This window comes from Pelmatolapia mariae, linkage group LG14, assembly GCF_036321145.2.
Source record: "Pelmatolapia mariae isolate MD_Pm_ZW linkage group LG14, Pm_UMD_F_2, whole genome shotgun sequence".
Classification (NCBI taxonomy): domain Eukaryota; kingdom Metazoa; phylum Chordata; class Actinopteri; order Cichliformes; family Cichlidae; genus Pelmatolapia; species Pelmatolapia mariae.
Window position 1 is genome coordinate 35,359,907 of NC_086239.1, and position 23,866 is coordinate 35,383,772.

The following is a 23,866-nucleotide window of genomic DNA, read 5'->3' on the forward strand; positions in this document are numbered from 1 at the left end:
CCTCTTCATCTTTAAAATCTTTTCTTTCTCTCATGATATGATTGACGGCTTTCTCAGAGCCATCAATAATAATCATAATACACATCTGGCGTTGTCCCAGAGCTCAGACGCACTCTGCAGGCAGCTGACACAGCGGGACAGCTGCTGTCACACAAGTTATGACATTAACTCGCAGACCGCAGCGGAGGCGGAAGAATCAGTGGAGGCAGTTTTTATTGAAATGTTTTATTTTTAACCTTATTAGATGGACTTTTACATGCCTGGATACTTTCCAGCAGACAACCAGTGGCATAAAGACATGTTTATGACACAATGTGTGCCCCCTCTCCATCTTGAATTTTTATTTCTTACTTTAAAAAAAACACTCCTGTGCACCACTTTTGAGCAGTGATGATGAAACATCCATCACCTGCTTTCTGCTTTTTTAGTCTAAACATCACAGCAGTTCATAGTTTGATTTATACTCACCATCGATGTCTCCTTAGATGACAGTAAGCGACCTCCGAAAGCGCCGACATTCGGCGACTTCCTGTCCCAGGGCAGGACCCAGGGGCCAAGGGGCGACCGGAGCAGAGGGAGGGGCCGAGGACAGAAGCAGAGCTACAGGTAAAACTTTTCTCACCATCAGCTGACAGATCCATTTATTTTACTTTTTAATATAATTCTTCATCACAAAGCTGTTTTCAGTGAAGAAACTGAAATCTGAAACACTAAAATGACTTTTAAACTAGTTGTAATGTAGATACTTTCTAGAGGCTGTCAGTGAATATTAATTTTTTTTTTTTTAAGAAATGTTCCTCATTTTTCCTTTTAAATAAACATTTTAACAGCTCTTGTTGAGAATTGCGATGGTTTTCGGTGCATTTCTCACGCTGGTGCGATGTCCACTGAACCTTTTATTCTGAAACCTTTCACAGCATGCATGACAACCGCTGGGAGGGAGAGAAGGAAGAGGAGGAGAAGGAAAAGGAGGAGAAGGAAAAGGAAAAGGAGGACAAGACGAAGAAAGAAGAGAAGAGTAAAAAGAAAGATAAGGAAGAAGAGAAATCTAAACCTCCCACAGTACAGAAGGTAACGGGTTCATCTGGACTTCTATGAATAATAAAGTATCTGTCATGCTGACCTTTACTTCAGAAAAATGGATCCTTTTTCTTTTTGTGAGGTGTGAATTTTTTTTAGTTTCTGAAATGGGACATGAGAGCCGGTGCCTTAAATGCTCCTGCCACTCCAATCGAACAGCCCAAAATAAAGCATTTGTTGCAGGATTTTAAAAAGATAAATCACCAACTCTTTGTTTCTTTCTTTCCATCTTTCTTTAGGTGGAGGAGAAGAATGGAGGAGGAGAGGATGATGATGAATGGGAGGATGCCAGTGACGATGGGGAATATGAGGAGGTGAGCGACTCGGAGCAAGACTCCAAAGGCGACGAGAAGAAGGACATCGGAAAGGAGAAGCAAGCAAAGAGCAAAGAGTCCTCCCCAAAAACTCCCAAACCTCGTTCTCGTCAAACATCAGCAGGAAGCCCCAAAGATCAGCGGACTCCCAGGCCAAAGGTCCACATCCCGCCCCCAGCGGCCACTCAGGAGTCCCCCGAGGGAGGCAAACCCCTCAGCCCCTTCTCCCCGCTGGACGGCCACAAGCCTGTGTCAGACTGGGGGGAGGAGATGGAGTTGCTGTCACCCAGGAGCAGCATGGGAGGCGAGAGCCCGCCGAAACCCTCCAGCGTTGATTCCAGCCCCCCACAGAAGGAGGAGGAGGAGGAGCAGCAGGAGGAAGAGATCAAGAGCCAAGCTGCCAGCTCCAGTGAACCTGCCGAGTCACAGAGCGAGGAGCATGCAGGTAGAATAGTTACCCCACACTGAGACCATAACAGGGAATTATTGTAGCAATTTTCTGAAGCTGCTGCACATGTGCTATACCAGTGTTAACATCAAATAATATCCCAGGTGGCTTAAACTCAATAAATCTGATAAATAATGTGGATTTATCAGTTAATAATGCAATAACATTTTTTTGAAAACCATTTGTTAAAGTTAGCGTTTGTGCAGGGCTATAAAGAGAAGAATCATTGATGCAATTTTACATGTGTTAATGGGAAATCGCAGAGGAGCTGAAATGTAGGATGGGAAGGATGTTAGAACCTTATCGGAGGAGAGAAACGGCACTCCAAGAATCCTGAATGTAAAGCTTACGGAGAGTTTTGCATGTCCAGAAGGAGGCCCGGGACATGCTGGAGAGATCACATCTCTCGGCTAGTTTAGGAACGCCTCGGCGCCAGGAAGAGGGAGACAGCCTCTGGTCGACTATATAAGCGGCAGAAAATCAAGCATTTTTACTGTGTTCACAGCAGAGCCATTGAGACACTTCAGTTAATGCAAATATTAACTTAGCGAGCTTAAACTGGGAGCTTGTAGAGCTTCAAATGCTGCAGAAGTGATTGACATTCTGTCTTTATTTCTTTGCTTCGGGCAACTTTAATGTTGTTCTGAAGGCTGAACTTTTACTTTTGTGTCAAGTTGGTGAACATTTCTCCCAGTAAGTCGGCAGAAGTGTCTCAACATAGGACTTTGTGACCATTTAAGCTCTCTGTTCTCCTACAGGAAGTCCTGCAGCATGTCTCCCTCCTGCACAGGGGGGATGCTGCTGCACCTGTGACCCATAATGCTCAGTGTTTCTCAGAGACCTTTAGGGATGGTTACATAACTTTTTGTTATTTATGGAAAAAACGGCTCGTGTGGAATAATTTTAACATTAAGGAAGGTCACTTTCTGGTTTTAATCTGTTAAATGGACAGCCTTCAGATTTTCCCCTTTGTTTCTGTCAAAGATTCAGTCAGTGAGGGGAAAATATTCACACCTCTCTCTTATTTTCTTACCTTGTCTCTTCTGATTTCTCTTTCTCTGCCTCCGCCCCAACTCCCCTCTGTTCTCTCCTTTTTATTTCCTCCCCTCATCTTCACCTCTTCTCTCCATCCTCGGTGCTCAGCCGTTGATGTTTCGTCTCCTCCAGAAAAAGCTGAAATCCAGGAGATCCAGGTGATGGTGTCAGAACCTGATTCGGCTCCTAAAGACTCACCTACTGCACTGACATCTGACCCCGCCCCCTCTGAGGTGAAGGTGGACGAGGATACGCCTCCAGCCCCGTCAGAAGGTAATAAAAAAATTAACCCCTCAACATAAACGCACCAGGCTGTTTTCATCCACTGCACCCTGAACTAGGACTCGCCCAACAGGCGAGTGTGAGAGTGTAATATCTGGACGCTGTATTAGGGCGTTAGCTGGACTTTTAGGGCCTCCTACATGTTCTGTCTGCGCAGCCACTTCACCAAAATCGCACAGAGCTTTTCCAATGGTGCAAACGCGTGTCAGAAATGACGGCTATGGAAAATATTCCGACCTGATTCTCCTGAAAATGTCTAAAACTCACATGTGGAAATTGTCTGCAGCCACGTTTGTGATGCTTGTATTTTATTGACATTTATCAGTGTGCAGAAAACTCAAAGAACATCTGAGCCTGAGGCGCTACAAGAGTATTTGGAGATTTTCAACTAGTACATTTTTTTTTTTTAAATTAAAGCTACAGTCGCACTAGGACAGCAGTGGTTGGGGACAGTAGCACAAACTACATTATGTCAGCCGTGTTTGTTGCTGTTGAAGTTGCTGCTTCGAAGATGGCGACCAGGTCTGCGAGTGCTTGTGGTCAGTTGCATCAGCACGATGATAAGACAGTCCGTCATCAGTCAGCTCAGCTTGCCATTGAATTGGGTAAAATCTGCAATTACATGCAATCCTTTTGATTAATGCAGCAACTAACTGATGAATTTTGCTGCAAAAAATATTCAATATAACCTGAAAACAACCAGCTGGCAGAAAGTTGAGTCCTCTATCGCAGATGAGCCCAGACTGATTCAGAGGAGTTTGCAAACCTTCACCAGTCTGTATGAGAGTGACTGCAGCTGTCTGCAGACTGGTTTCCTCCTGCCAGCCGACCCGCGCAGTCACCTTTTGATTGAAGCTGGTCACCCAGAGGTTGAGGATGCAACATCCTCAACCTCAGAATCGGTTCAGTGCATCAACCAGGCTACAGTTTTTCTCAGGCACATAAAAGTTGCAGTCTTACGTTTATTCTAGTGTGACTGAGACAAAAACAAAGACGTGCACAAATTAAAATGACTGGTTATTTCTGCTGCTTTAATTTATCCTAAATGAAGAACCAGAACATTAGAACATTTATTATGATTTGTTTTTTCATTAATCTTTCATTAGTATTCAGCTTTTTGGATTTTCACATTTAAATTCAGATTTTGTTGTTTTAAAATGTTTTTGAGGTTTATTTTTTATAAGTTTCTAGGATAATATAAAGCGACTGGAAAGATGAAGTCAATTATTAATAGTTCAGTCTCAGTCTTAATAAATATCAAAAAAATATCCTTCACATGCTGGGTGTATTGGTTTATTTTATTTAGTTAATACAACATATAATTTCAGTCATTTTACATGTTTTCTCTAAAGCTTAGTTTCTATTACATTTAACTAAAAAAATACTTTCTTTAGAGAGTAGAAACATTATATGCTGACAGTCCTGTGGTATAGTGAGGATCAGCAAACCACATCCCAGCAGCAGCTCTAATCCAGCTGCATCAGGAGGATTAACCCAGGTGCTTCTAATCTCCCGCTTGAACTAACCCAGCATCTGAAATCCTCCCGCGCCGCTTTGCAGTTCAGCTCATTTTGAGCTAAATTTTAACTGATGTTAATCTCGATTCAAGTAACGCCTCCAAAACCTGCAGAATTTTTAGCTTCTCGCCCAACAACAGCTGATTAGATGCAAGCTGGGTCCTGCAGTTTATTTATCTCTAATTGATGAGACTCCACATGCTGTAAGGATTTAAAGGCTAAGTCGAGAGCACTACAGGGCAGGATTTTTACTTCATCACAGCTGCAGTTATTTTATCTTTCTTGTGACAATAAAATGGAGGAATTAATGTTGTGGATGCAATGAAAGTATAGGAAACAGGAAACTGTGCACACATCAAAGGAGCGGAGAAGAAATACTCTCTCCTTGTATTTTTCCTAACATAGCACCACGCTGAATGACACTGTGTTGCTTTGCAGTGGAAATGAGTGTTTTGGTCTGCACTTGAATATCTTTATTTCCCTCCAGATTGCCTTTGAGCATAAGCTTTTATTTCATTCAGAATCGAGCCTTGTTGCCTTTTTCTCTCTGACAGCAGACAAACCCGACTCCCCGCCCGCCCCCTCCGTCCTGGAAGCCGAACCGAGCTCGCCTGAACCTTCAGTAGAAAAAGAAGATGACGCGCCGCCTGCCGAGAGCGACGCTGCTCCGACAGCAGAAACACAGCAGTCCTCAGAGCAGCCGTCCTCAGAGCAGCAGTCCTCAGAGCAGCCGTCCTCAGGTGCGGTCCTTATCACTGACTTTGAGACGGTGGCTTACTGTAAGAAATCCCCTGCGCACCTCTAACGCCTCCTCACGCTGTGCTCCTGCTTCTTTTTTTTTTTTTTTCTTTTTTTTATGTGCTTTTTTTGTGATTGTGCTGGTTTTCATTTCCCTCATGGTGTGGCTCTCTCACTCTTTTTGTCTTCATTCCCTTATAAATAAATCATGACGGGAGCTGTTTGGTGGCCTGACAAACCCAAAGATAGCTTTAGACGCTGCTTTTTTAAAAATCTGACCTGCAATGCTACCGCCTCCTTCAACCGATCAGGACCCACTTCCTGTTTTGAAACTCCTCCCGGCTGTCTTCCTGCTCCTCCTCTGATGGACTGAAACTTTTAACTCCACCTCCTTTGTTGGATGCACTCCCCGTGTGCTGTTCCTCCTCCTCTTCCTGTTCTTCCCCAGCATGTAAAACCTTTTGTTTTCCTTGTTTTTATGGCTGTAATGAAATTGCTGCTGCTTGATGCACTGCCTGCATTACCAAACCTTTTACTCTGTCTCCTCCTCCTCTTATTGTTTTGTATTGATGTGAGCTGTTAATCATATGATATGATCAGAGTGCATTTGCTGTCTTGCCTGTTTTGCAGTTACACTCATGGCATCTGTGGAACCAGATCATTTCAGTTAAAAACACATTTTATAAGCGATCTAATTCAAAACATTCAAACTCATAAGTATCCGTTAATGTGCTGCTCTACCAATCAACAATCTCAGGAGGGAAATCTGCATAATTCAGGCCTCAGGCGCTGAGTTGTTGGTGAACGCTGTGAACAAATCTGGACTAGACGGTACACACACTAAGGAGTTGGTGTCTCAGCCAACATGGAGGACATCTTGTATGTGAGCAGAGCCAAATGAGCTCCATTAAACTCTTTGAGGGTCTACTTTTGGCTCTGTGGGTGGTTAGTTTTTAGCGTAATAGCTTCGTCTGATCAGGTTTGTTCCACGGTTTTATTTTAGACTAAAATATTGTGATAATTATTAGATTATTAGATTAATTATGTGCAAACATGCAGCTAAATCGTGCATGCTTTGACTTTTTATCTGGTGCCTCTGAGAAAGGTCCACGTTTAATGAATTAGTTAAATAGCTTCCATCTGTCATACACCATCAGGTCAGGGTTTTATCTTGATTCTTGCAGTAATGTGGGCTCTGTGCTGATGCTCATTTGTCTACAACTACACATTTGTTTCTTAAGCGATCTCCAAGGGTCTGTTTAATCTCTGTAAGTAGGCAAGGGGCAAGAGTTTTGTACCTTTCTTGTTTCCGTATACAATCCATTTGTAGTATGTTGGACAATAATGTTTAAGCAGCCTTTGGTCACGTGCAGGCAAACGTTCTGATATATATATTGTTATGTATTTGCATTTTTAAACGATGGTGAAATCTTGATATTTGCTTCAAAACTCGTGGAAATTGTTGTTTTTAAAATGCTTGAAGGATGAAGAAAACAGTGGGTGCATTGACAACTGAGGAGTGATATTATAAACCACAGACATGATACTTAAATCTGAGATGTCAGCAAAGGCAAAGATGATGATGTAAGAGGGGAAAAGTGGGGTAAAAAGTTTTTTTAAATCTTATTTTCGGGCAAAGTCATCGAACGTTTTAACCAGTTTTTATCTGATTGGTCAGGTGATTCTATACATGTGTTTTTGTTTTATTTTTTTAAGTCCAAGTGACCACTGGAGTTAAAGTTAGGTTAGATATTGCTCTGAAATGAAAGGAGGCGTTTTAAGGCGTTTTAATTTTGAAATGAATAAACAGCCACATATGTATTCATTTACTTTTTAAAACATCTGCAGAAGCCCAGAATTTCACAATCCGTGCATCCATACAACAAAGTTCCCCTCAGCCTTACTTATAATTTGTGTTTGGTCCTAATTAATCCCCATGAGTATACATGGGACAAGCTCAAGTATTCTGCTGATGGGTCATGTTTGAGATGGCACAGAGTAAATGCTCCCAGTCTGGGATCCAATCAGCTATTTTCTGATGCTAATAAAACCTGATTAAAAAGCTGTTGTTATTAGTTTTTCTTTTTAATAATCTGCTTCCATAAACCTGCCCCGAGGACAGAAATGGAAATCTTTCCCCAGATATCAGCCGGTTGCACTGGAAGCCCAGAAAAATTGGCCACTAACTTCAGAGGCCCGATCATCAGACTATCTGGGTTCTCAGATTATATTCTAATTACCACATGCTTAGCATGTCTAATCTGCCCAACACAAAATATAAACAGCTCCTAGTCTTGGTGAAGATTATGGAGAGTCCGGTGTGACTCTGGGGTGTAAATGTGGCTTTGAGCTCTGATGGTTCCTTTTTGCCATGAATGTAGCTGAGTGCCTGCTTCAGAACTGGTTTCTGTTTATGTTGCTCATCTGTTTAAACCAGCAGTTCTCAGACTGTGAGGCCGACCTTTTAATTTACTAAAACTGAATCGTGGATCTCTTTTTGTTCTGTTGTTGGACGTTGAAGAAAAAAGAGAACAACTGGTTTAAACTTGTTTTTTTTGTCTGTGTCTCTGAACAACACTGTGCTCCTTTATGCTCCTTTTCTTCATTCGTTGTGACACCTGTCATTACTGCTGGGGTTGATGGGAGTACTGAACTATAAGGCCAACCAGCCCTTATATAGGTGATAGCCCATAATATTACCACTTCAAGGTGCCGTGAGTCATGCACCGCTGGGAAGAGGAATCACTCACCGTGGTCTGAATCAATGTTTTTCACATTTCCGTCCGTTCGGCTGTTTTTCTGTACGCTGTGGTTTAAAAGTGAGCTAAGTGGATAAACCACAGGCTGGAGGAAGTCCAGTCATTAGCACTCTCCCTGTACTCATTTATCATGTGACTGGGGTGTTATCACTTTGTCAAATGGCAAAGCTTTAAATAATAAATATTTCCTTTTCTCTGGAACTGTCATAAGGAAACAGAGTTTGAAGTCAGCGTGAGTTGGGCTTAAATTCAGATGGCATGATAAAAGCTAGAAAGGCGATCTCTGGGCAGTTAATTGGTTAATCTCATAAAGTAAAACCAGAGGAGAACCGAATAAAATGGTGCAAACTGAAGGAGGCTTGTTATGCTTTTCCTGTCGCATATATCCTGATACGATGTGGGACGTTAATCTTAAAACTGGTCAAAGTTTCAAAAATTAAGTTGCTTTTTCTGGTGTCATGTGACACCATAGAAAGTATTTGATCATGCTAGTCACAGAAGCTCCACCCATTTTTCTTATGCAGGGCGGCCAATCAGAAAAAAATTTCTTTAAAGGTGGTAGAAGTTAAAACAGGTAAAATTAAAGTGTGAGTCATACTAAGCTTCTTTATTAAAGTCCAGAAATGAACATGGAGCTGGAAATGAGAATAGTTCCACTTGAACCAAGATACCAAGGCTTTAAAATAATAATAATAATAATAATATGTGAACACACACATAGTGCTGGGCGATATGACGATATATATCGTGTGGACGATAGAAAAGTGTCTATCGTGCCATTTGTCTTCTATCGTTTCTAACCCAAATTTTATAAATTATTACATAAAATATATAATTAACCCTTTACAACCGGTCGGAGCAGGTACACTCCGTTTTACCTAACTATTTTTTAAATCCCTGTAGAACTGGAACCACGTAAGGTAGCGCAATAATTTTTTTTGCATGTGAAACCGGAGGAGTTGTACTTACATCTAATGCCATTAGCTTGCCCTAGGTCACGGTTTCCTTCCACATATAGCTTTGCAAAAATTGCATAAGAAGCACTTGCAGCAACAAAATATAATATTCCAAACTTGCAGCAACAAAAACATAATATTCCAGAAACACGCTTTGCCGATGGTCATAACACTTCCTACGTTGGTATATACGTCAGCGCGAACTATCGCATGTCCGCCATTACCTGCCTGAAACCGGAAGTGACGTCATTTTCGCGAAAGGGCCTTATAAGCCTATGTTGGTGTATTTAAAAGTCATGTTTGACTTTATGCTTTTCTGTATCGTTTCTGGGATGCTTAGAACTCAAATTACACTGTTGGAAATAGTTTATTTTGATGCATTACAATATTTATTTTCATTTTTCCTGTAGTATATAAAAATTAGTGTATCTCAAAAATAAAACTATGAAGACACTCAAAATAAATTTCTCGTGGTTGGAAACTATTTTGTGCAACTTTTTTGTATTTACAGTTTTGAGGGATACACCTCTTAAATTTTTCTAACTAGAAATATATGTAAAAAAACAAAACAAAAACAATTTTCAATTTTTTTGTAGTTTATTGCACTACAATTTTTTGCAATTTATGTAGTTACTATGGACTTAATGCATACATATTATTAAAATTTGGGCTATAACGGTTGTATTGATGTATGGAAACTTTAAATGCTCCCACAAGTGGCACTACAGCATGTAAAAACATAAAGATAAGCTCTGGCGGACTTGGTTCTATGGTAGGTCTTAAAGGGTTAAATAGCCTGTGGCAAATATATTAGTGTTGTCTTCTCACTATACATGCTCTTAACTTTATGCAAGAGAAAATAAAGTACAAAAAAAATGATATTTTTTGCAAAGAAACTCCATCTTGTGGTTTTGCGACATGGTGCTGCTGTACGTGCACCCGGATTTGCGACATGCTTTACGGTAACTCAAAACAAAGACTGCACCCTCTCCACTCGCTGTTTACAGACTGCGTACTTTCCAGATGACCACAGGTCAGGTCGTATATCGTGATATATATCGTTATCATGATATAAAAGAATTCATATCGTGATAAATATTTTTTCCATATCGCCCAGCACTACACACACATATTCAACAACATTTTAATTAATCTACACTTAGGTTGTTGCTGCAAAGGATGATACAAACGGCGGCCATAAAAAAAAAAAAAAAAAAAAAACCAAGGTGAACTAAGGTTGTTTGGACTTTTGCTGGAGCAAATTTTGACTTTTATTCTTTTATTTTCATAATTTTCTTTTTTTAGTGAAGATTTGTTGCTTTTCTCTGTCATTTAATAAGAATAAACCATACGTTTTTGGCATTTGGAACAATTTTGACATTTGAATTTGAATTCCTCAATTCTTTTAAAATTAAATCGAAATGATTAACACAGAAGATTAGTTGATAACAGCTGCTTGTGTGTTATCTTTATCCAATTAGATCTGGGCCATTTAAAAACAGACTCCAGTTAAATTTTTACCATTTGGACAGAGTACAGCAGTTTTAAAGGATCGCTGCTTTCCTTTTGTTCTGATATAAAAATCCACAGTAGCTGCATTTACACCTCTGATGACTCATTCGTGATAAACGGCACAAGTCAGATGAGCTCATGTGGGCTTTGTGTGTCAGTGGTAGTGTGTGTGTGTTGGCGTTAGGGTGGAGATCAGGAAACCAGGGAAATTAGAGGCACAATTAAGCTTTTAAAGGCTTTTCAGAGGAAATGAGCTACAGCCTGCTGGACAGATGATAGGGCTGATACAGTGGAGTCCGTTTGAAGTCTGATTGAATTAAATCGTGTGATGTTTCTGAGGCTCCAGTGTGCAGAGGCTGAATTGCGTGAATCACTCAAGTATTGGCAAACGCCAACATTAAAACACAAAGATATTGTTATTGCAGTGTTTGCAGAAAGTGCTCAGCAAATAATGGAAAGAGGTGGCTGTACGGTTTTAAAGATGACTCTCCACCAATGCCACTAAAAACCACGTTGAGCATTCGTGTCCTATTTATTAATATGGAGCTACCTGAGGTAGAATTAGCTTAACAAGTCACGGAAACAACATTAAGAGGCTGTTTTGCACTCTTGGTAATGTTTATGGATTGTTGGAAAGAGTCACATGGCCGAGTGAAACCTCCTGTCTTCTAAAATTCTCAAATCCTTTAAAACCTTTTTATCTATTAATGTTATTAAAAGGTAAAACAGACTAATGTCAGGAGGTTTTAAAATTCTGAGCCAAATGTGAAGAAACGACCGCTCTGACTTTGTAGAAACAGCTGTGTGTATTGTGTTGAAGAGATATCAACTGAAGTCGAGCTGTGTTTGAGCTGTACTTTTGTGCAGTGCCACCGTGTACCACAAGGTGACGCAGTAGGTCAGTGTAACCTTTTTAAAATTAAAATTTTAATTTTTAAAATTTCATAAAGCCTCGTTAGGGAATGAAAAGAAATATCAGAAGTTCAACCTGCTGCCCTCAAACCACGCTGCTCATGAGAGGGAATTATAGCAAAAATAAATACTACCTCTTTAGCTTGCAGATACTTTAGCTGCTTTTCCATTAGTACCTACTCGGATCGACTCGACTTGGATCCACTGGTTTCCCATTGCAATTGAGTACCTCCTAATGTGCGTGGCCATTGTCATAGCAATGCGTCAGAGCCTCCCACAACGTAATTAATATGTTACGCGAATCCTGCAACAATGGTGGACGTCCAGGCAAGTATATACCTGCTGCTCAGTCTGTGGCTTTTCGTTTGACTCGGGGACCACGGCGTTGTTTTTTGTAGCCGTTCCACTCGTTTCCCAGTTTTAAAAAATTGCTGTTTTGATTTTTGTGAACGCGACCCTTCTGACCAGCCAATCAGTGGCATGCAGTCTGATGACGTCGCATTTTAGTACCTGCTCGGATAGTTTGGAACCCAGGCGAGTAGGTACTAAAAAAGTACCAGGTACTATGACCTAATGGAAAACCCTGAAAACCGTGAACCACAGCGAGTCGTGCCGAGTAGGTACTATAGGAAAAGGGGCTTTTGTGCGGTTCAAAATTTGTGTTAGATGATATTTGTTGATATGTTTAAAACTGGTTTCCATTTTTCCATTGTGACCACAACTTTATTGACATCTGCAGCATGGGAGGGTGGTGCAGGACTGTGGCGAGGTGTGTGGTGGGAGTGACAGGTGGCCGATCATTCTCTCCGAGCCCCTCTTTGTTTGCAATGGCAATGGACAGGCTGACAGTTTAGGCCAGGTAGGAGTCTCTGCAGAGTATGATGTTTGCAGATGACTTTATGACAGTAGTGACAGTAGGGAACAGGTGGAGGTATGCACAGGAGAGAAGAGGAATAAAAGTCAGAGGCAGGACAGAATAAATGTGTGTGGATGACAGTGAGACGGGTGCAACGAGGAGAACACGTAGTGAAGGTAGATTAGTTTAAATACCTGTGGTCAATCATCCACATCACAGGAGAGGTGAAAAAGAGTGCTGGCCAGGTGGAGTGGGTGGAGATGCTTTGGACATGTGCAGAGGAGGGATGGGAGCTGCCAGGCTGGAGGAAGAGCTCAGAGAAGAATAATGGCTGTAGTGAAGGAGGTCATGCAGAGGGTTGGTGTGACAGAGGAGGATGGTAGAGAGCGATGATCTGCTGTGGTGACCCTGAAAGAAGAAGAGGAGCATGAACTCATGACAGGAATGAGAAACGAGGAGGAAAAAAGAGGTTTTACCGACTGTGTGTCTGTGTGGTGACATCATTTCCAGAGTGGTCGTTCCTCCATGGCATCAGCTGGAAGCAACATGAAAAATGAACTCGCTCGATATTAAAATGTATTAAACTGCCTCTCAGACTTAATTACTCATTAACTGAAAGCACCGGGACGCCGTTCCGGATCTTTCCAGCCTACTTCAACCCCTTCCCTTATCTTTCCATCTTAGTGGGAAAGTGCCACGCCGGGGACGTGAAATCAAACCGCTGTTTGTGACTCAGGGATCAGGATGCGTTCTGATCTGCTCTGTGAGGCTTTGCAGCTGTGAGAGTTCATATTGATCACCAGCTTCTGTGCATGTGATAATTTCTCTCATTGAGCCGCAGAGTGGCTGAATGCGCTCGGTGATGGCTGCAAATGTTCAGCCCTTTTATGGTAGTCTGAAGTGCTTTGGGTAAAAGGCACATTCTCTAGGCCACACACTTTTAAACATCCTCCTTTTGTTTGTATCAACAGACTGAAGCTGCAGCACGTCTGAGGATGGATGGATGGAGGAGGAGGAGGAGATGGATGCATCACACTACTCATCCGTGGCCACTGCATATCTAAATTTGTTTTAAAAAACAGGAAAAAAATGACTTCATCCATGATGAGGAGGTGGAGGAGGAGGAAGTGTGCATTGCCTCCACGGACCAACCTCTTCTTAGCGCTCTGAGCTGTGATCAAACACCCCCTCCCTTTGCTTCACCTCCCCTCTTTCTGTAGTACTGAGACATCAAAAGTAAAATGTCCATCAGTGTCTTGGTTTAAAAATGGCGACTTCTCTCTACAGACTCGTTTTCTCTGCTCTGAGAGAACATCTGTGTTCGTGTGTATGAAAACGTCACTCTAACACTGCCCTGAGAGCCTCACAGAGGTCGTTTCTGCCTCAGATTCTGCTGAAGTTACAGACAGTAACGTGGATTACTTCGCTGCCTGGATTACTTCACTGCATCCTTTTTGTCCAGCAGGCTCTCATCCCCATTGATCACCCCTTAACGAAGAAGGCAGCTGCTGAGCCCAGCCTGTAGAAGGTCGACGTGGTCTCTCCTTTCAGGATCAGTAACCTGAATTTCTCCACCGGAAAAAGACAATCATTAACCTCCAACTTCCCCAGTGATTGATTGATTGGATTCATCTTATTAGCTGATCGTCTGCAGAATGGGGCAATCGCCGTCCTGTTCTAACATAGTTACAGAAAACAAAAAAATGGTGATTGACACAGATATTGACCACGCTTAAACTGATATCCTGTAAGAGGATCTCAAGCACATTAATCAATGAAAAACAAATCTGCCTTTTCCTCAATTTTATTTTCTTGATGCTGTTGAAATGAAAAGGCAGGATTACAGCTGCCAGACCCAGTTAATGTTGAGCTTTAAGCAGAGGTGACAGCTGTTTGCTAAGCTCGCTTCTTTCCGATCAGTTTCCGTCTTTTCCATCACGGCGACTCTAGCATTTCCGATCTGTCTTAAAACGTCACGCTGTAGTTTCACCGATGACGCAGATTTAATTAAATTTTAATTGATCGTGATTCTAATTCAGCTCAGATTCAAACTCGGCTCTATCATTGAACTTTTCCATCGGCTCATTTTGTGTCGAACGATATCGAACATAATAATATCATATAATGAATTATTGTTTGTAATAGATGGTGGCAGTAAAACGGCGCCCGAGGACAGCAACTGTTTAGATGTCAGGCACACCGGCTCGATCTGAATGGTGACGGCTTTTTAACTCTCTACTGCACACGTCGTTACACCATTTGGGCGAAATGTTGGCGTTTTCCATCCATCCGTCCGTTTTCTGCCGCTTATCCGGGTTCGGGTCACCGGGGCAGCAGTCTGAGTAGACTTCCCTCATCCTGACCATCTTCTCCAACTCATCCATGTTTACACAGTCATTCCCAAGCCAGCCAGTAGATTTTATCACTAAATATGACTTTTAATCAACACTTAAGCAAAGATTTGTTGTTTGAACTGCACAGACTCGCTGTGCAACAACATAAACGGTGTCTTTGAATTATTTGGGAAGTGCAGCATGAAATTCAGACACTTTTCATAAAGATTAATTTATTATGTGGATTCCTTTTTGATCAAATCTGAAAACACAAAAATGTTGCTTCAGAATTCTGTGAAAATCACATTTTTGTGACATTTTTATCCTAAAGCTGAAGTTTGCTTGTCCTCAGAGGCAGCAGCCATCAGCGGTCTCTCTTCAGTCGTGTCACTATGTTGAGCCTAACACAGTGCATTTGATCTGATCTGAGTTACTAAGAGATTCACATATTTGCAACACAGGAATCCACCGACTGCATAGTTGCGGTGTTGGTGCAGACGTAAAGCAGAGGGGTGTTTAAAAGGCACAGCATCGAGCCGCCACGTCTTCATCTGCATAAAGCGGAAGTTCAGGGTTCTTTGTGCAAATCAGGAGCGTTCGCTCCAACACGAGGTCTCTGGGAAGTCGTGGAAAATTGTGAAATTAACACCTGTGAGTCTGTAATGAAGACCGATTCAGCAGGCATCGTTCTCCCTGGACTCAGTGCAGACGACTCGCTGAGTTGATTTTGGTTTTAAACCAGGACTGTGGGAGAAAACCCACGCGAGATGTCCATCCCCGCAGGTCACACATCCCTTTTCTCTTTATCTTTCCATTGAAAGGCCGCCGGTGATATTAAATATCAGGAGGTAAGGCGTGCAGTGGAGGGTTAAAGAAGAAACTCCCAACAAGTCCTCAAACCTCAGTTTCACCCATTTCTGAACTCGTCAGCGTGCTGCAGCATGTTTGACGTGTCCAGATTAAAATCAGTGAAACTGAGGTTTGTCCGCGTGTTCCCGACATTTTCTTCCTTTTTTTGGTTTTTGGTCTTCAGGACTGGAACGCCACCACAAACAAACCCTTCCTGTAAATGTTAATCAGCTGCTGCTCACCTGCTTTACCTGAAAGAATCATGTGACCTACTCGGGTCTTCTCTTTATTCAAATCTATCAAAATCAATTATGTAGTCAGAAAAAAAGTCACTCCAATTGATGATTTGATTATGTAATTCTCTCTGATATTGCTTTACATTTAGGCGACTACACTTTGCCCGGCCCTCTTAGGACTCGCTGCCTCCATCGTATGAAGTTTGTTTTGTTTTTTGGGATTAAATGCAAATGTTTTAAACAGTCGTTTGTGAATGAAACCGTCTCCTTTTTGTTCTGATGGTTTATTTTGGAGTGAAACCGCTCTCTCATACCTCAGTGGGCCAAGGGCTTCAGTTTGTTTTCTCAGCTCGCATCAGCCGGAGCGTTGAACCTGTGGCGTTTAAACACACGTGGATGAGTGGGGATGCTTTAATGTTTTTTGTATTCTGTATCCGAGGAATAAAAGTGATGCCTCTGGGTTGAAAGAAAACTGCAGTATGTACAGTTTTATAAAAGGAATTGAAGTTTTTGTTCCAGCATTGAATGTCTGTGCAAAATGCAGCCTGTGATCTCTGAAGTTTCCTCGTCTTCCTCTTTCCGGTTTGAGTAGGTCATGGTTGTGTGCGTTAGTCCAGTCCCTTTATCGGCTGTTCAGATTCAGCTTGCTGCATCCTAGCACGCATGTTTAGGTGAAGCCACTTTGAGTGGTTCACCCGCTGAGCCCAGCAGGCAGCAGATATCTAATCAAGTTTTACTGTCCAGCGTTCTCGGTCTTCGCCCACCTGCTGATTCTCCTCCAGCAGCCTGTGCAGCAGGGGCGTCTCCGGGCAGGTTTTCTCCTTCTCCAGGACGACCAACAGGAAATCAGAATGATCAGAGACGCTGTAGGGAACTAATGGAGAGTAAGCTGCGTGTTCCTCGGCTCAGGATCTGCTTTGTCAGAGGAGGTGATTGCCTCTTCCATCCAAAATCTGAGTGTGACTCTGAGGGCAAGTTTCACCTCATTTCTCTGACCCCAAGTTCATCAAGTTTCTCTGCAAACACAAATGTAGAAGGCATACAAAGAGATGTAGCTTCTGTTTTTTTTAATGTTATGAAAGACCTCGATGAGAAATGTCCACGTCAGAGAGGGAAGGAGCATCTAGACGCTTGTACAGCTTTTAAAAAAATGTGTTCATTGAAATGAAAAGCAAACTTTTGCTTTGTTTGTGTTTTATGCATTCGGCCAATAAATGTTTTCTCTCTCTCTCTGAAGTCTAATGTGTTTGTTCTGCACGTAAGGAAATGATTTAAAATGCTGGTAATATTTCCTACATAACAGAATCACGATCACCGACACCGTGTCTACTCCGTTTGTCCGCCACCAAGACGCATGAATTCAGGTCCTGCTCGCAGACACAGTCCCGGACTGAGAAGCCGTTCTGCGTCTGCACACACGAGCATCAGAGCTCTTGTTTGAACACTGTGACCTTGCTCGCTGCAGGACAGGAAGACAAACGGTTCCTCCTCATCCTCAGTTAACACTACATAACGGGGGCTACAAATCCCCCCCCCCCCCCCAAGCTGCCTGTGACTCATCTGTGCAGAGAGGGTTTATTTATTTATTTTATTTTGAGATTTCTGATGTCTCGGTGTTTTTTTTTACAGTCTCTGTACAGATTTGTTTAGGCTGCAGGAGAAAATCTGAGGCGGTGATGATTTGTGGATGGAGATGGCTCTGCGCCTTCTGCTGCGGGACGTTTCTCCCAAACTATGACCCAATCCTCGGGTGTTGCGTACTTTGAGCTCCTCCTCGTCCACAGTTGCGTAAAGACGGGCAGAAAAAACTCGGAGGGCCGCTGGAAACGTGGCAAAAATTCCTTCACAATAAGAAGATTTCTGTTTTCTTTTGGCCTTGAGAGTCACTGACGACAAAATAGCATCTCAACATCTCGACTTCGAATGATTGTGATGGGTCAACAATGAAGGCCGCAGTGATAAGACACCAGAGTTAGGTTAGGTTAGGGTACCAAAGCTTACAAATAATCCACCCGCGGGGGTGGAGGGTCCAAAAGGGGTCCCTGCTGAGTTTGGCTGGACTGGAGCAGTCCGTGCGCAAGTGTGCCATGAATGAAGGATGAAGTCCTTAACTGGTGTGTTAGCTTCAGGTTATTTATTTACTTACAGTTTTTCAGACTTTGTTTCCATTTTAGAGCCGCTTCCTTTAATCCGTTACATTTATCATTTTGCTCTTCAAATCCAAGAGGAATTATTCCCACTTTTCCTCACTCAACATTTTTACTTCCCCAAAAGTTGATTTTGTTGATCTGGAAACGCTACGTCCAGATTCAGATGAACAGAATCAACTTTTAGGGATTTACTTACCTGGATGATTGAGCATGCATCAAGACTTTGTTTGGATATTTAATGTCCATTATTTTCTTCTCTGTTTTTGCCTGGGAGAAAAATATCTTTCAGTCGCTTTAAATTCAGCATGTAACTTTCTTCTAATTATTTTAGTTAGCAAAAATGTTTTTTCACATCTAGTTTTATTTTTATTTTTAGTTCACTATAATAACCTTGATTCTCGAGCTATGTACGTTTATAACTCGTTTTACTTTGAAAAGACACGCCGGAAACGACTTCTTTAATTCAGAGCAGCTTACTAGCGGTCCCATCCAGCTGATAGCGGAGCAAACCTTCCTGAGTTCAGTTTGCCCTGTGCGCACGGAGAGCTCAGAGGGCTCAGGGAGCTCCAGCAACCCGCGGAGACGCACCAGAGAACCTGAAGCGTCTGCGTCCTGATCCGGGCCCGGAGGAGCGCAGCGGGGCGGCAGCGTCTGCAGACTCCGATGAACGCACAACAGTCAGCAGGGGAGCAATCTTTGAGTAAGACTTCAGCGCTGATACCGAGATGAAGGCGGCCAGCAGACAGGGCAACATGACCGTGGAGAAGCTGAACGGGGACATGAACCGGAGGCCGAGCTACCCCGGAGAGCTGCGGGCCAAACACGCCAACATGTCAACTAAGATCTGGGTGAAAGTGGCGATGGCGATCGCCTATTTCCTCTGCGTGTCCGTGGCCGCGTTCATCCTGGTCATTTACTACGTGTTCTTCTGGACGCCGGGCAAAGCGGACAACATCACCGTGACACCGAACCAGAACCCGAACCAGAACGTGTGCCTGGCGAAGCCTTGATGACTTTTACAGCACGCACGCGCGCACGCACGCACGCATTAAATAAGTGACTGCACACACCTGACACAAGGCTGCGGCGGCGGTGGATGGATGGATGAAAGATGACGGCACACAGACAGACATGACTGCATCCAGAGTTTGGGATGCTGACTGAGGACCTGAGGGAGGACAGAGGGGGGCAGGTGCTGCCGGGATGCATCAGTGTTCCGCATGCAGGATGCAGGTGGAGAGGAGGAGAAGGGGATTTTTCTTTCCAGCTTTACCCCAACACCCAGTCCTGAGGGGGTTTTTTGTTTTTTGTTTTTCATTTCACTGAACTCGTCTGTCCAATGAGAGAAAGCCTTAGGAACACACACCTGACATCTTTTAGGGCTGCTTCCCTCTGATTTGTGGCTGTGTGCCTGTAACTGTTGGTTATTCTGAGAGTCATGCTTACGTCCTTTAAATCATGGGTGGATTAGGTGAAGCAGGACTCCTGGGTGCAGACATGCAAAAGGTCCCGCACTCCTCCAGGACTCCCCGTGAGGTGTCGCAGGTAAATGAGTGCTGCAGTTAAATTTCAGTAATCACTTCTCAGGCTGAGTCCTGACCACTGAGAGCAGATATCACACTACAAAATGACAGATTGAAGAAGCTTTACTGAAGGTCCTGCATCTGAATGCCGCATCCTCAGCAGAGGTCACATTATTTCTTTATCGAACGCTGTCTGCTGAAGCTTTTAATGTTCCAGGACCTGGTGATTTTTCTCTCTTATGTGACTCTTCATTGAATGTGTTTGAGTTTTAGGTGGACGACTAGAAAACCCCTCTGGGTTCTGAGAGCATACAGTATGTTGCATGCTTTCATTTCTTCCATGATATTCTGAGCAAATGAAATAACAGAAAAATTAAGTCTCTAGATCATTCATTATGATGTGCAGCTAACCAGAAACAGGGATTATTTTTCTGTTGCTCCTTCTATAAGTGAGAAAAACAACCCCAGATCAAACTCAGTGCAGCACAATCACAGATGCTACTTCTTTAAATTACCCACCATACATTCAGACCATTCAGTTTGAGATTTCGGTGTCTTTTCACACTTGTCCTAGCCTCTTAGTGTAAATCTAACCAATGTCTGTGCCCAGTTGGTCGCCCATGAATCCATCCATGCTTTAACTCTTTCACGTTCCTGTGAAAAGGGGACCTCTCCTGCTCACTTCCAGCTCTGTATTTTATAATCTGGGACCTGCTAGAGTAGCTTTGCATGATCAGCAGTTCAAAATAATCTTTATTTTTCCCACACGGCCTTGTTGAAGCCCCTCAGCTAATCAATTCTCTTCTAATTGACTGCCCAATGCAAACAACAGGTGGATGGGACTTCTGTACCTGAGATGTCTCTCTCGCTCTCTATGACATCACAGAGAGCTGAGAGGGAAAAAACTGCCTGAACATGCACTGACCTCCTTATTTGAAACTTTGTCCGTGTTAAATATGAGCATCCAGCACTGGAACAGGAGATATATGCCAAAAAACCAGGAAAAGCATAAGAGGTCCCCTTTGAAAATTCACTTTATACATCAATGCTCCACCTTATGGAAGCTTAGAAACCATGAGTGTGCCCTGATCCTATAAACATCCTGGAGAACATCCCAGCCGACCCCTTAACCCCCGAAGCTGATCCCCGAGAAACCTCATTAGAAAACCCCACCAAAGAACTCTTAAACCCCCCACAAGAGTGCTTGAGCCCTAAACCACAGCCTACAAACCCCTTCAGGAACCCCTGCAACCCCTCAAGGACCCTGCTCTGCACTAATGGAGACTTCTTTTTTTCATGCCTATAGAGGACTTTCTGGTTTTTCTCTTTTTTCACAGCAGAATGCTGTTTTTATTCAGGTATCTAGAGGAACTTAAAGCGATACTGTACTGTAGCAGAAGTAGCCTAAATTGTGATCTTTGGTAGCTCGTAGCCGTATGAAGTGCAAGGTGATCACTCTCAGTAGTTGCAGCAGTTTTACCTTTTTAGAGCCATCTTTGTTGTCTTGCATTGCCGCACAGAATGACCGTTAATTCTCAATGCAGTGTCACGTTTGTACCTCTTCTTCTCGATGACACGTTTTGTTCACCTCACTTCCTTTTTCAGAATTTAGGCTAAATCTACTAGACTGTTTTATTAACAATGTAGCCTTGAGAATTTATTGTTATGATATGATAAACTATGCATTTATTCCAGTGTGGGTGTGTTGTCTTTCTGTCAGCAGTTGAGCAAAAACAGGCGACGGGGCGGGCAGCTTGGTGTCGTCCTGCGCTGAAATAACGCAGGGACATTTCACTGAAAAGGCCAAGCTGACGTCAGGGGAGTGCTGGCCTGCATCTGAAACAACACAGCCTCCACTTTCACTATAAATCAGAGCCGTTAGATACTCCAGATTACGTGGAAATAACACTTGTGTGAGGACATCTGGCCTCTTCAGTGTGACAGCTGCTTGGCCCTCTCCTCACTGACCTTTCTCATGTTTATCTAAGTAGAGTGCTTTGGTAACTGAAGACTATCGGTGGATGCTTCTCTGATGATTACAAAGGTTGTCACAGAACAGGAGCAGGATGCAGTGACACGTCCTGTTTAATGTGCATCGTTTTTTACTTTTTGGATAAACAGCATGTAGAGATCAGTGGGAGTAGGCCGTGCCGACATCAACCTGTGCTTTAACCTGTCAGACTTATAGACTGTATGTAAAAGTTGGACATAAACCACCGTGAGGTCATCCACCGATTTAGGATTCCATGTTTGGAAGCCTAAAAATGTTATTTTTTCCTAACCATGTGCAGAAACAGAGATACCTGCTGATTATTTCTAAGCAACAGACTAAAATAAACTATTGACTTTCACTCACTTAAAGTGCAGCCCAAACTTCTTGCCTGGGCTGATTCACACAGTCGACCATATACTTAGTCATATATTTGCATTAAAAATGCTCCATTAGGCATCAGCAGCACAAACGCGGTGAAGAAGTCCAGTTCAGTGACTGAGTGATTTAGTGAATGTGAGGCCCAACAGGACAGAGCGACTACAGCGCCCTGTTAATCAAAGTGGCCACACCCCTAATTTTAACCCTTAACAGTCCAGATAGAGGAGTTATAGAGTAATTCACCCACTGTACAGATGTTATGAGAGGCCAAAACTCTTTGAACCAGACTATATGTATAATTTTTACCACTTTAAAGCCCGCCTCGAGTGGCCGTTAGAGGAACTGCATTTTTTTTGCACCTCCGTGTTTTGCTTTTTTATTATTTTTATTATATTCCCAGAGTTTGCAGAGTTGATATGACTGCGTACCTTTCAGTTGGATGCTTTTCAGCGCAGGTGGCTCTTATTAATGCTGGAAATTTTCCCTCAGCGCTCTCTCCCACTAGAACAGCTAGTAGAGTAGTAACAGCCAAAAAAGATCACAAGTTGGATTTTCTATGAAAAATGAACTGTCCAGGAGTTAATGTACAGTAAGTGGACAGATATTTCTGCCTAATGATGCCAAAATAATATTATTTATCACAGCTTTTCAAATAAAATAGGTTAAAATCACTCTTTAATGTTGTTGAATATGGAGGAAAGCAGGAAGAGCACAGAGGAGATTTGTGGAAGCAGAGGATTGGCGTGACAGATGCTAAGAATAGATGTGGTGACCTCTAGAGCGAGCAGCCAGAAGGACAAGAAGAACTACCGAGCTATTATGCTGTGCTGTTTGAGATCACAGTGACTTCCAGCCATGATGTACCATTATGCACACACATTAAAGTAGATAGATGGTTGCCATTCTAAAACATTAACAACTTTCTGCAGCTTTTACTGTAAAATGTTAGTTATGACAGTTGTTAATCACATTTTACTGCAAAGCGTTTCTACTGTAGAGAAACGGTGGTGAAGTTTTTAATGCTGAGGCAGCAGGATCAGTCAGGGTCGCAGCTCCTTTCCCTCCTCCTCTCACGTGACCCCGAGAAAAGGGACTGAACTGCAGGCTGCTGCTGCAGTGTGACTGCACAATGGGCTGTGCTTAAACACTTAAACTTTACTGAGCACCTAGCAGATCCATCCTCTGAAACCCTCAACCCCCTAAATAAAAGTAAAACTGCAATTAATGGGAGTCGCAGAGCTAGACTTTTTTTTCTTTCGGGAAAATAATAAGCTCTGCAGTGTGGTGCAGACCGTTAGAGTTAGTTCTGGAATCTTTTTCCAGTGTGATGAGCATCAGCAAACCTCTTTCTAACAAAAAGCCTTTATTGGCTGATCAATAGTCTAAATAAACAAAATCACACGGTAGCACAAAGTAGAATCCAATGGAAAACACATATAATTCAGACAGGGATTTAAAACAGAACTGTGTGTGGACACGGGGGATTGATCGGGGATAAAGGGCAGGTGAAGGCAATCAGGGAACGGAAGAAGCACAAAGACAGGAATTAAAACCAAAAGCACAACACACCAGAAAACCAACCTAAAATAACCTCAAGACAAATAACTGACAGCATGATAACAGAGACAGGAGAGGCACTGAAACGCTGACAGACTGGGACACAGTGGGCAAACTGGGGACTGCAGGACAAACCGAAAAATATCAACAAAGTCAAAGCAGGAAATAAAAATCAATTAAGCGTGAAACCTGCACAGCTGTCATGGTGAACACATTCAGACGACATTTTTTTCTTTTTTCCTGCAACTGTGTGTCAATAAAAGCTAAAGTCTGACATTTTTCTGTTGCTGCAAAGCATCCTTTTATATTTACCGTCTCACACTGAATTATAATCAGCTGAAACACAGGATGGGCCCTCAAAACTAAAACATGTCAGCGTGTGCTTCATCCCACCCATACAGCCCTTGTTAACCCGCGTTTTCCCCTGGATTAGGAAAA

The 23,866-nt window shown here is 42.7% G+C and overlaps 2 protein-coding genes across 2 annotated transcripts in view; both read left to right on the forward strand.

Annotated features, from left to right (window-relative positions):
• ccdc9 (coiled-coil domain containing 9) overlaps positions 1-17,057 on the forward strand; it is a 28,225-nt gene extending 11,168 nt beyond the window's left edge. The window contains exons 12-17 of the mRNA XM_063493153.1: positions 486-606; positions 918-1,071; positions 1,320-1,839; positions 2,986-3,150; positions 5,231-5,416; positions 13,381-17,057. Coding sequence (XP_063349223.1) covers positions 486-606; positions 918-1,071; positions 1,320-1,839; positions 2,986-3,150; positions 5,231-5,416; positions 13,381-13,385 — 1,151 coding nt within the window. The 3' untranslated portion in view covers positions 13,386-17,057. The remainder of the gene's footprint in view (positions 1-485; positions 607-917; positions 1,072-1,319; positions 1,840-2,985; positions 3,151-5,230; positions 5,417-13,380) is intronic.
• Positions 17,058-18,462: 1,405 nt separating this feature from the next.
• On the forward strand, positions 18,463-22,789 carry LOC135933770 (putative transmembrane protein INAFM2). The gene has a single exon (XM_065471940.1). It carries the CDS (start codon positions 18,703-18,705, stop codon positions 18,985-18,987), a length of 285 nt encoding a protein of 94 aa, XP_065328012.1. The 5' UTR covers positions 18,463-18,702; the 3' UTR covers positions 18,988-22,789.
• The last annotated feature ends 1,077 nt before the right edge of the window (positions 22,790-23,866 follow it).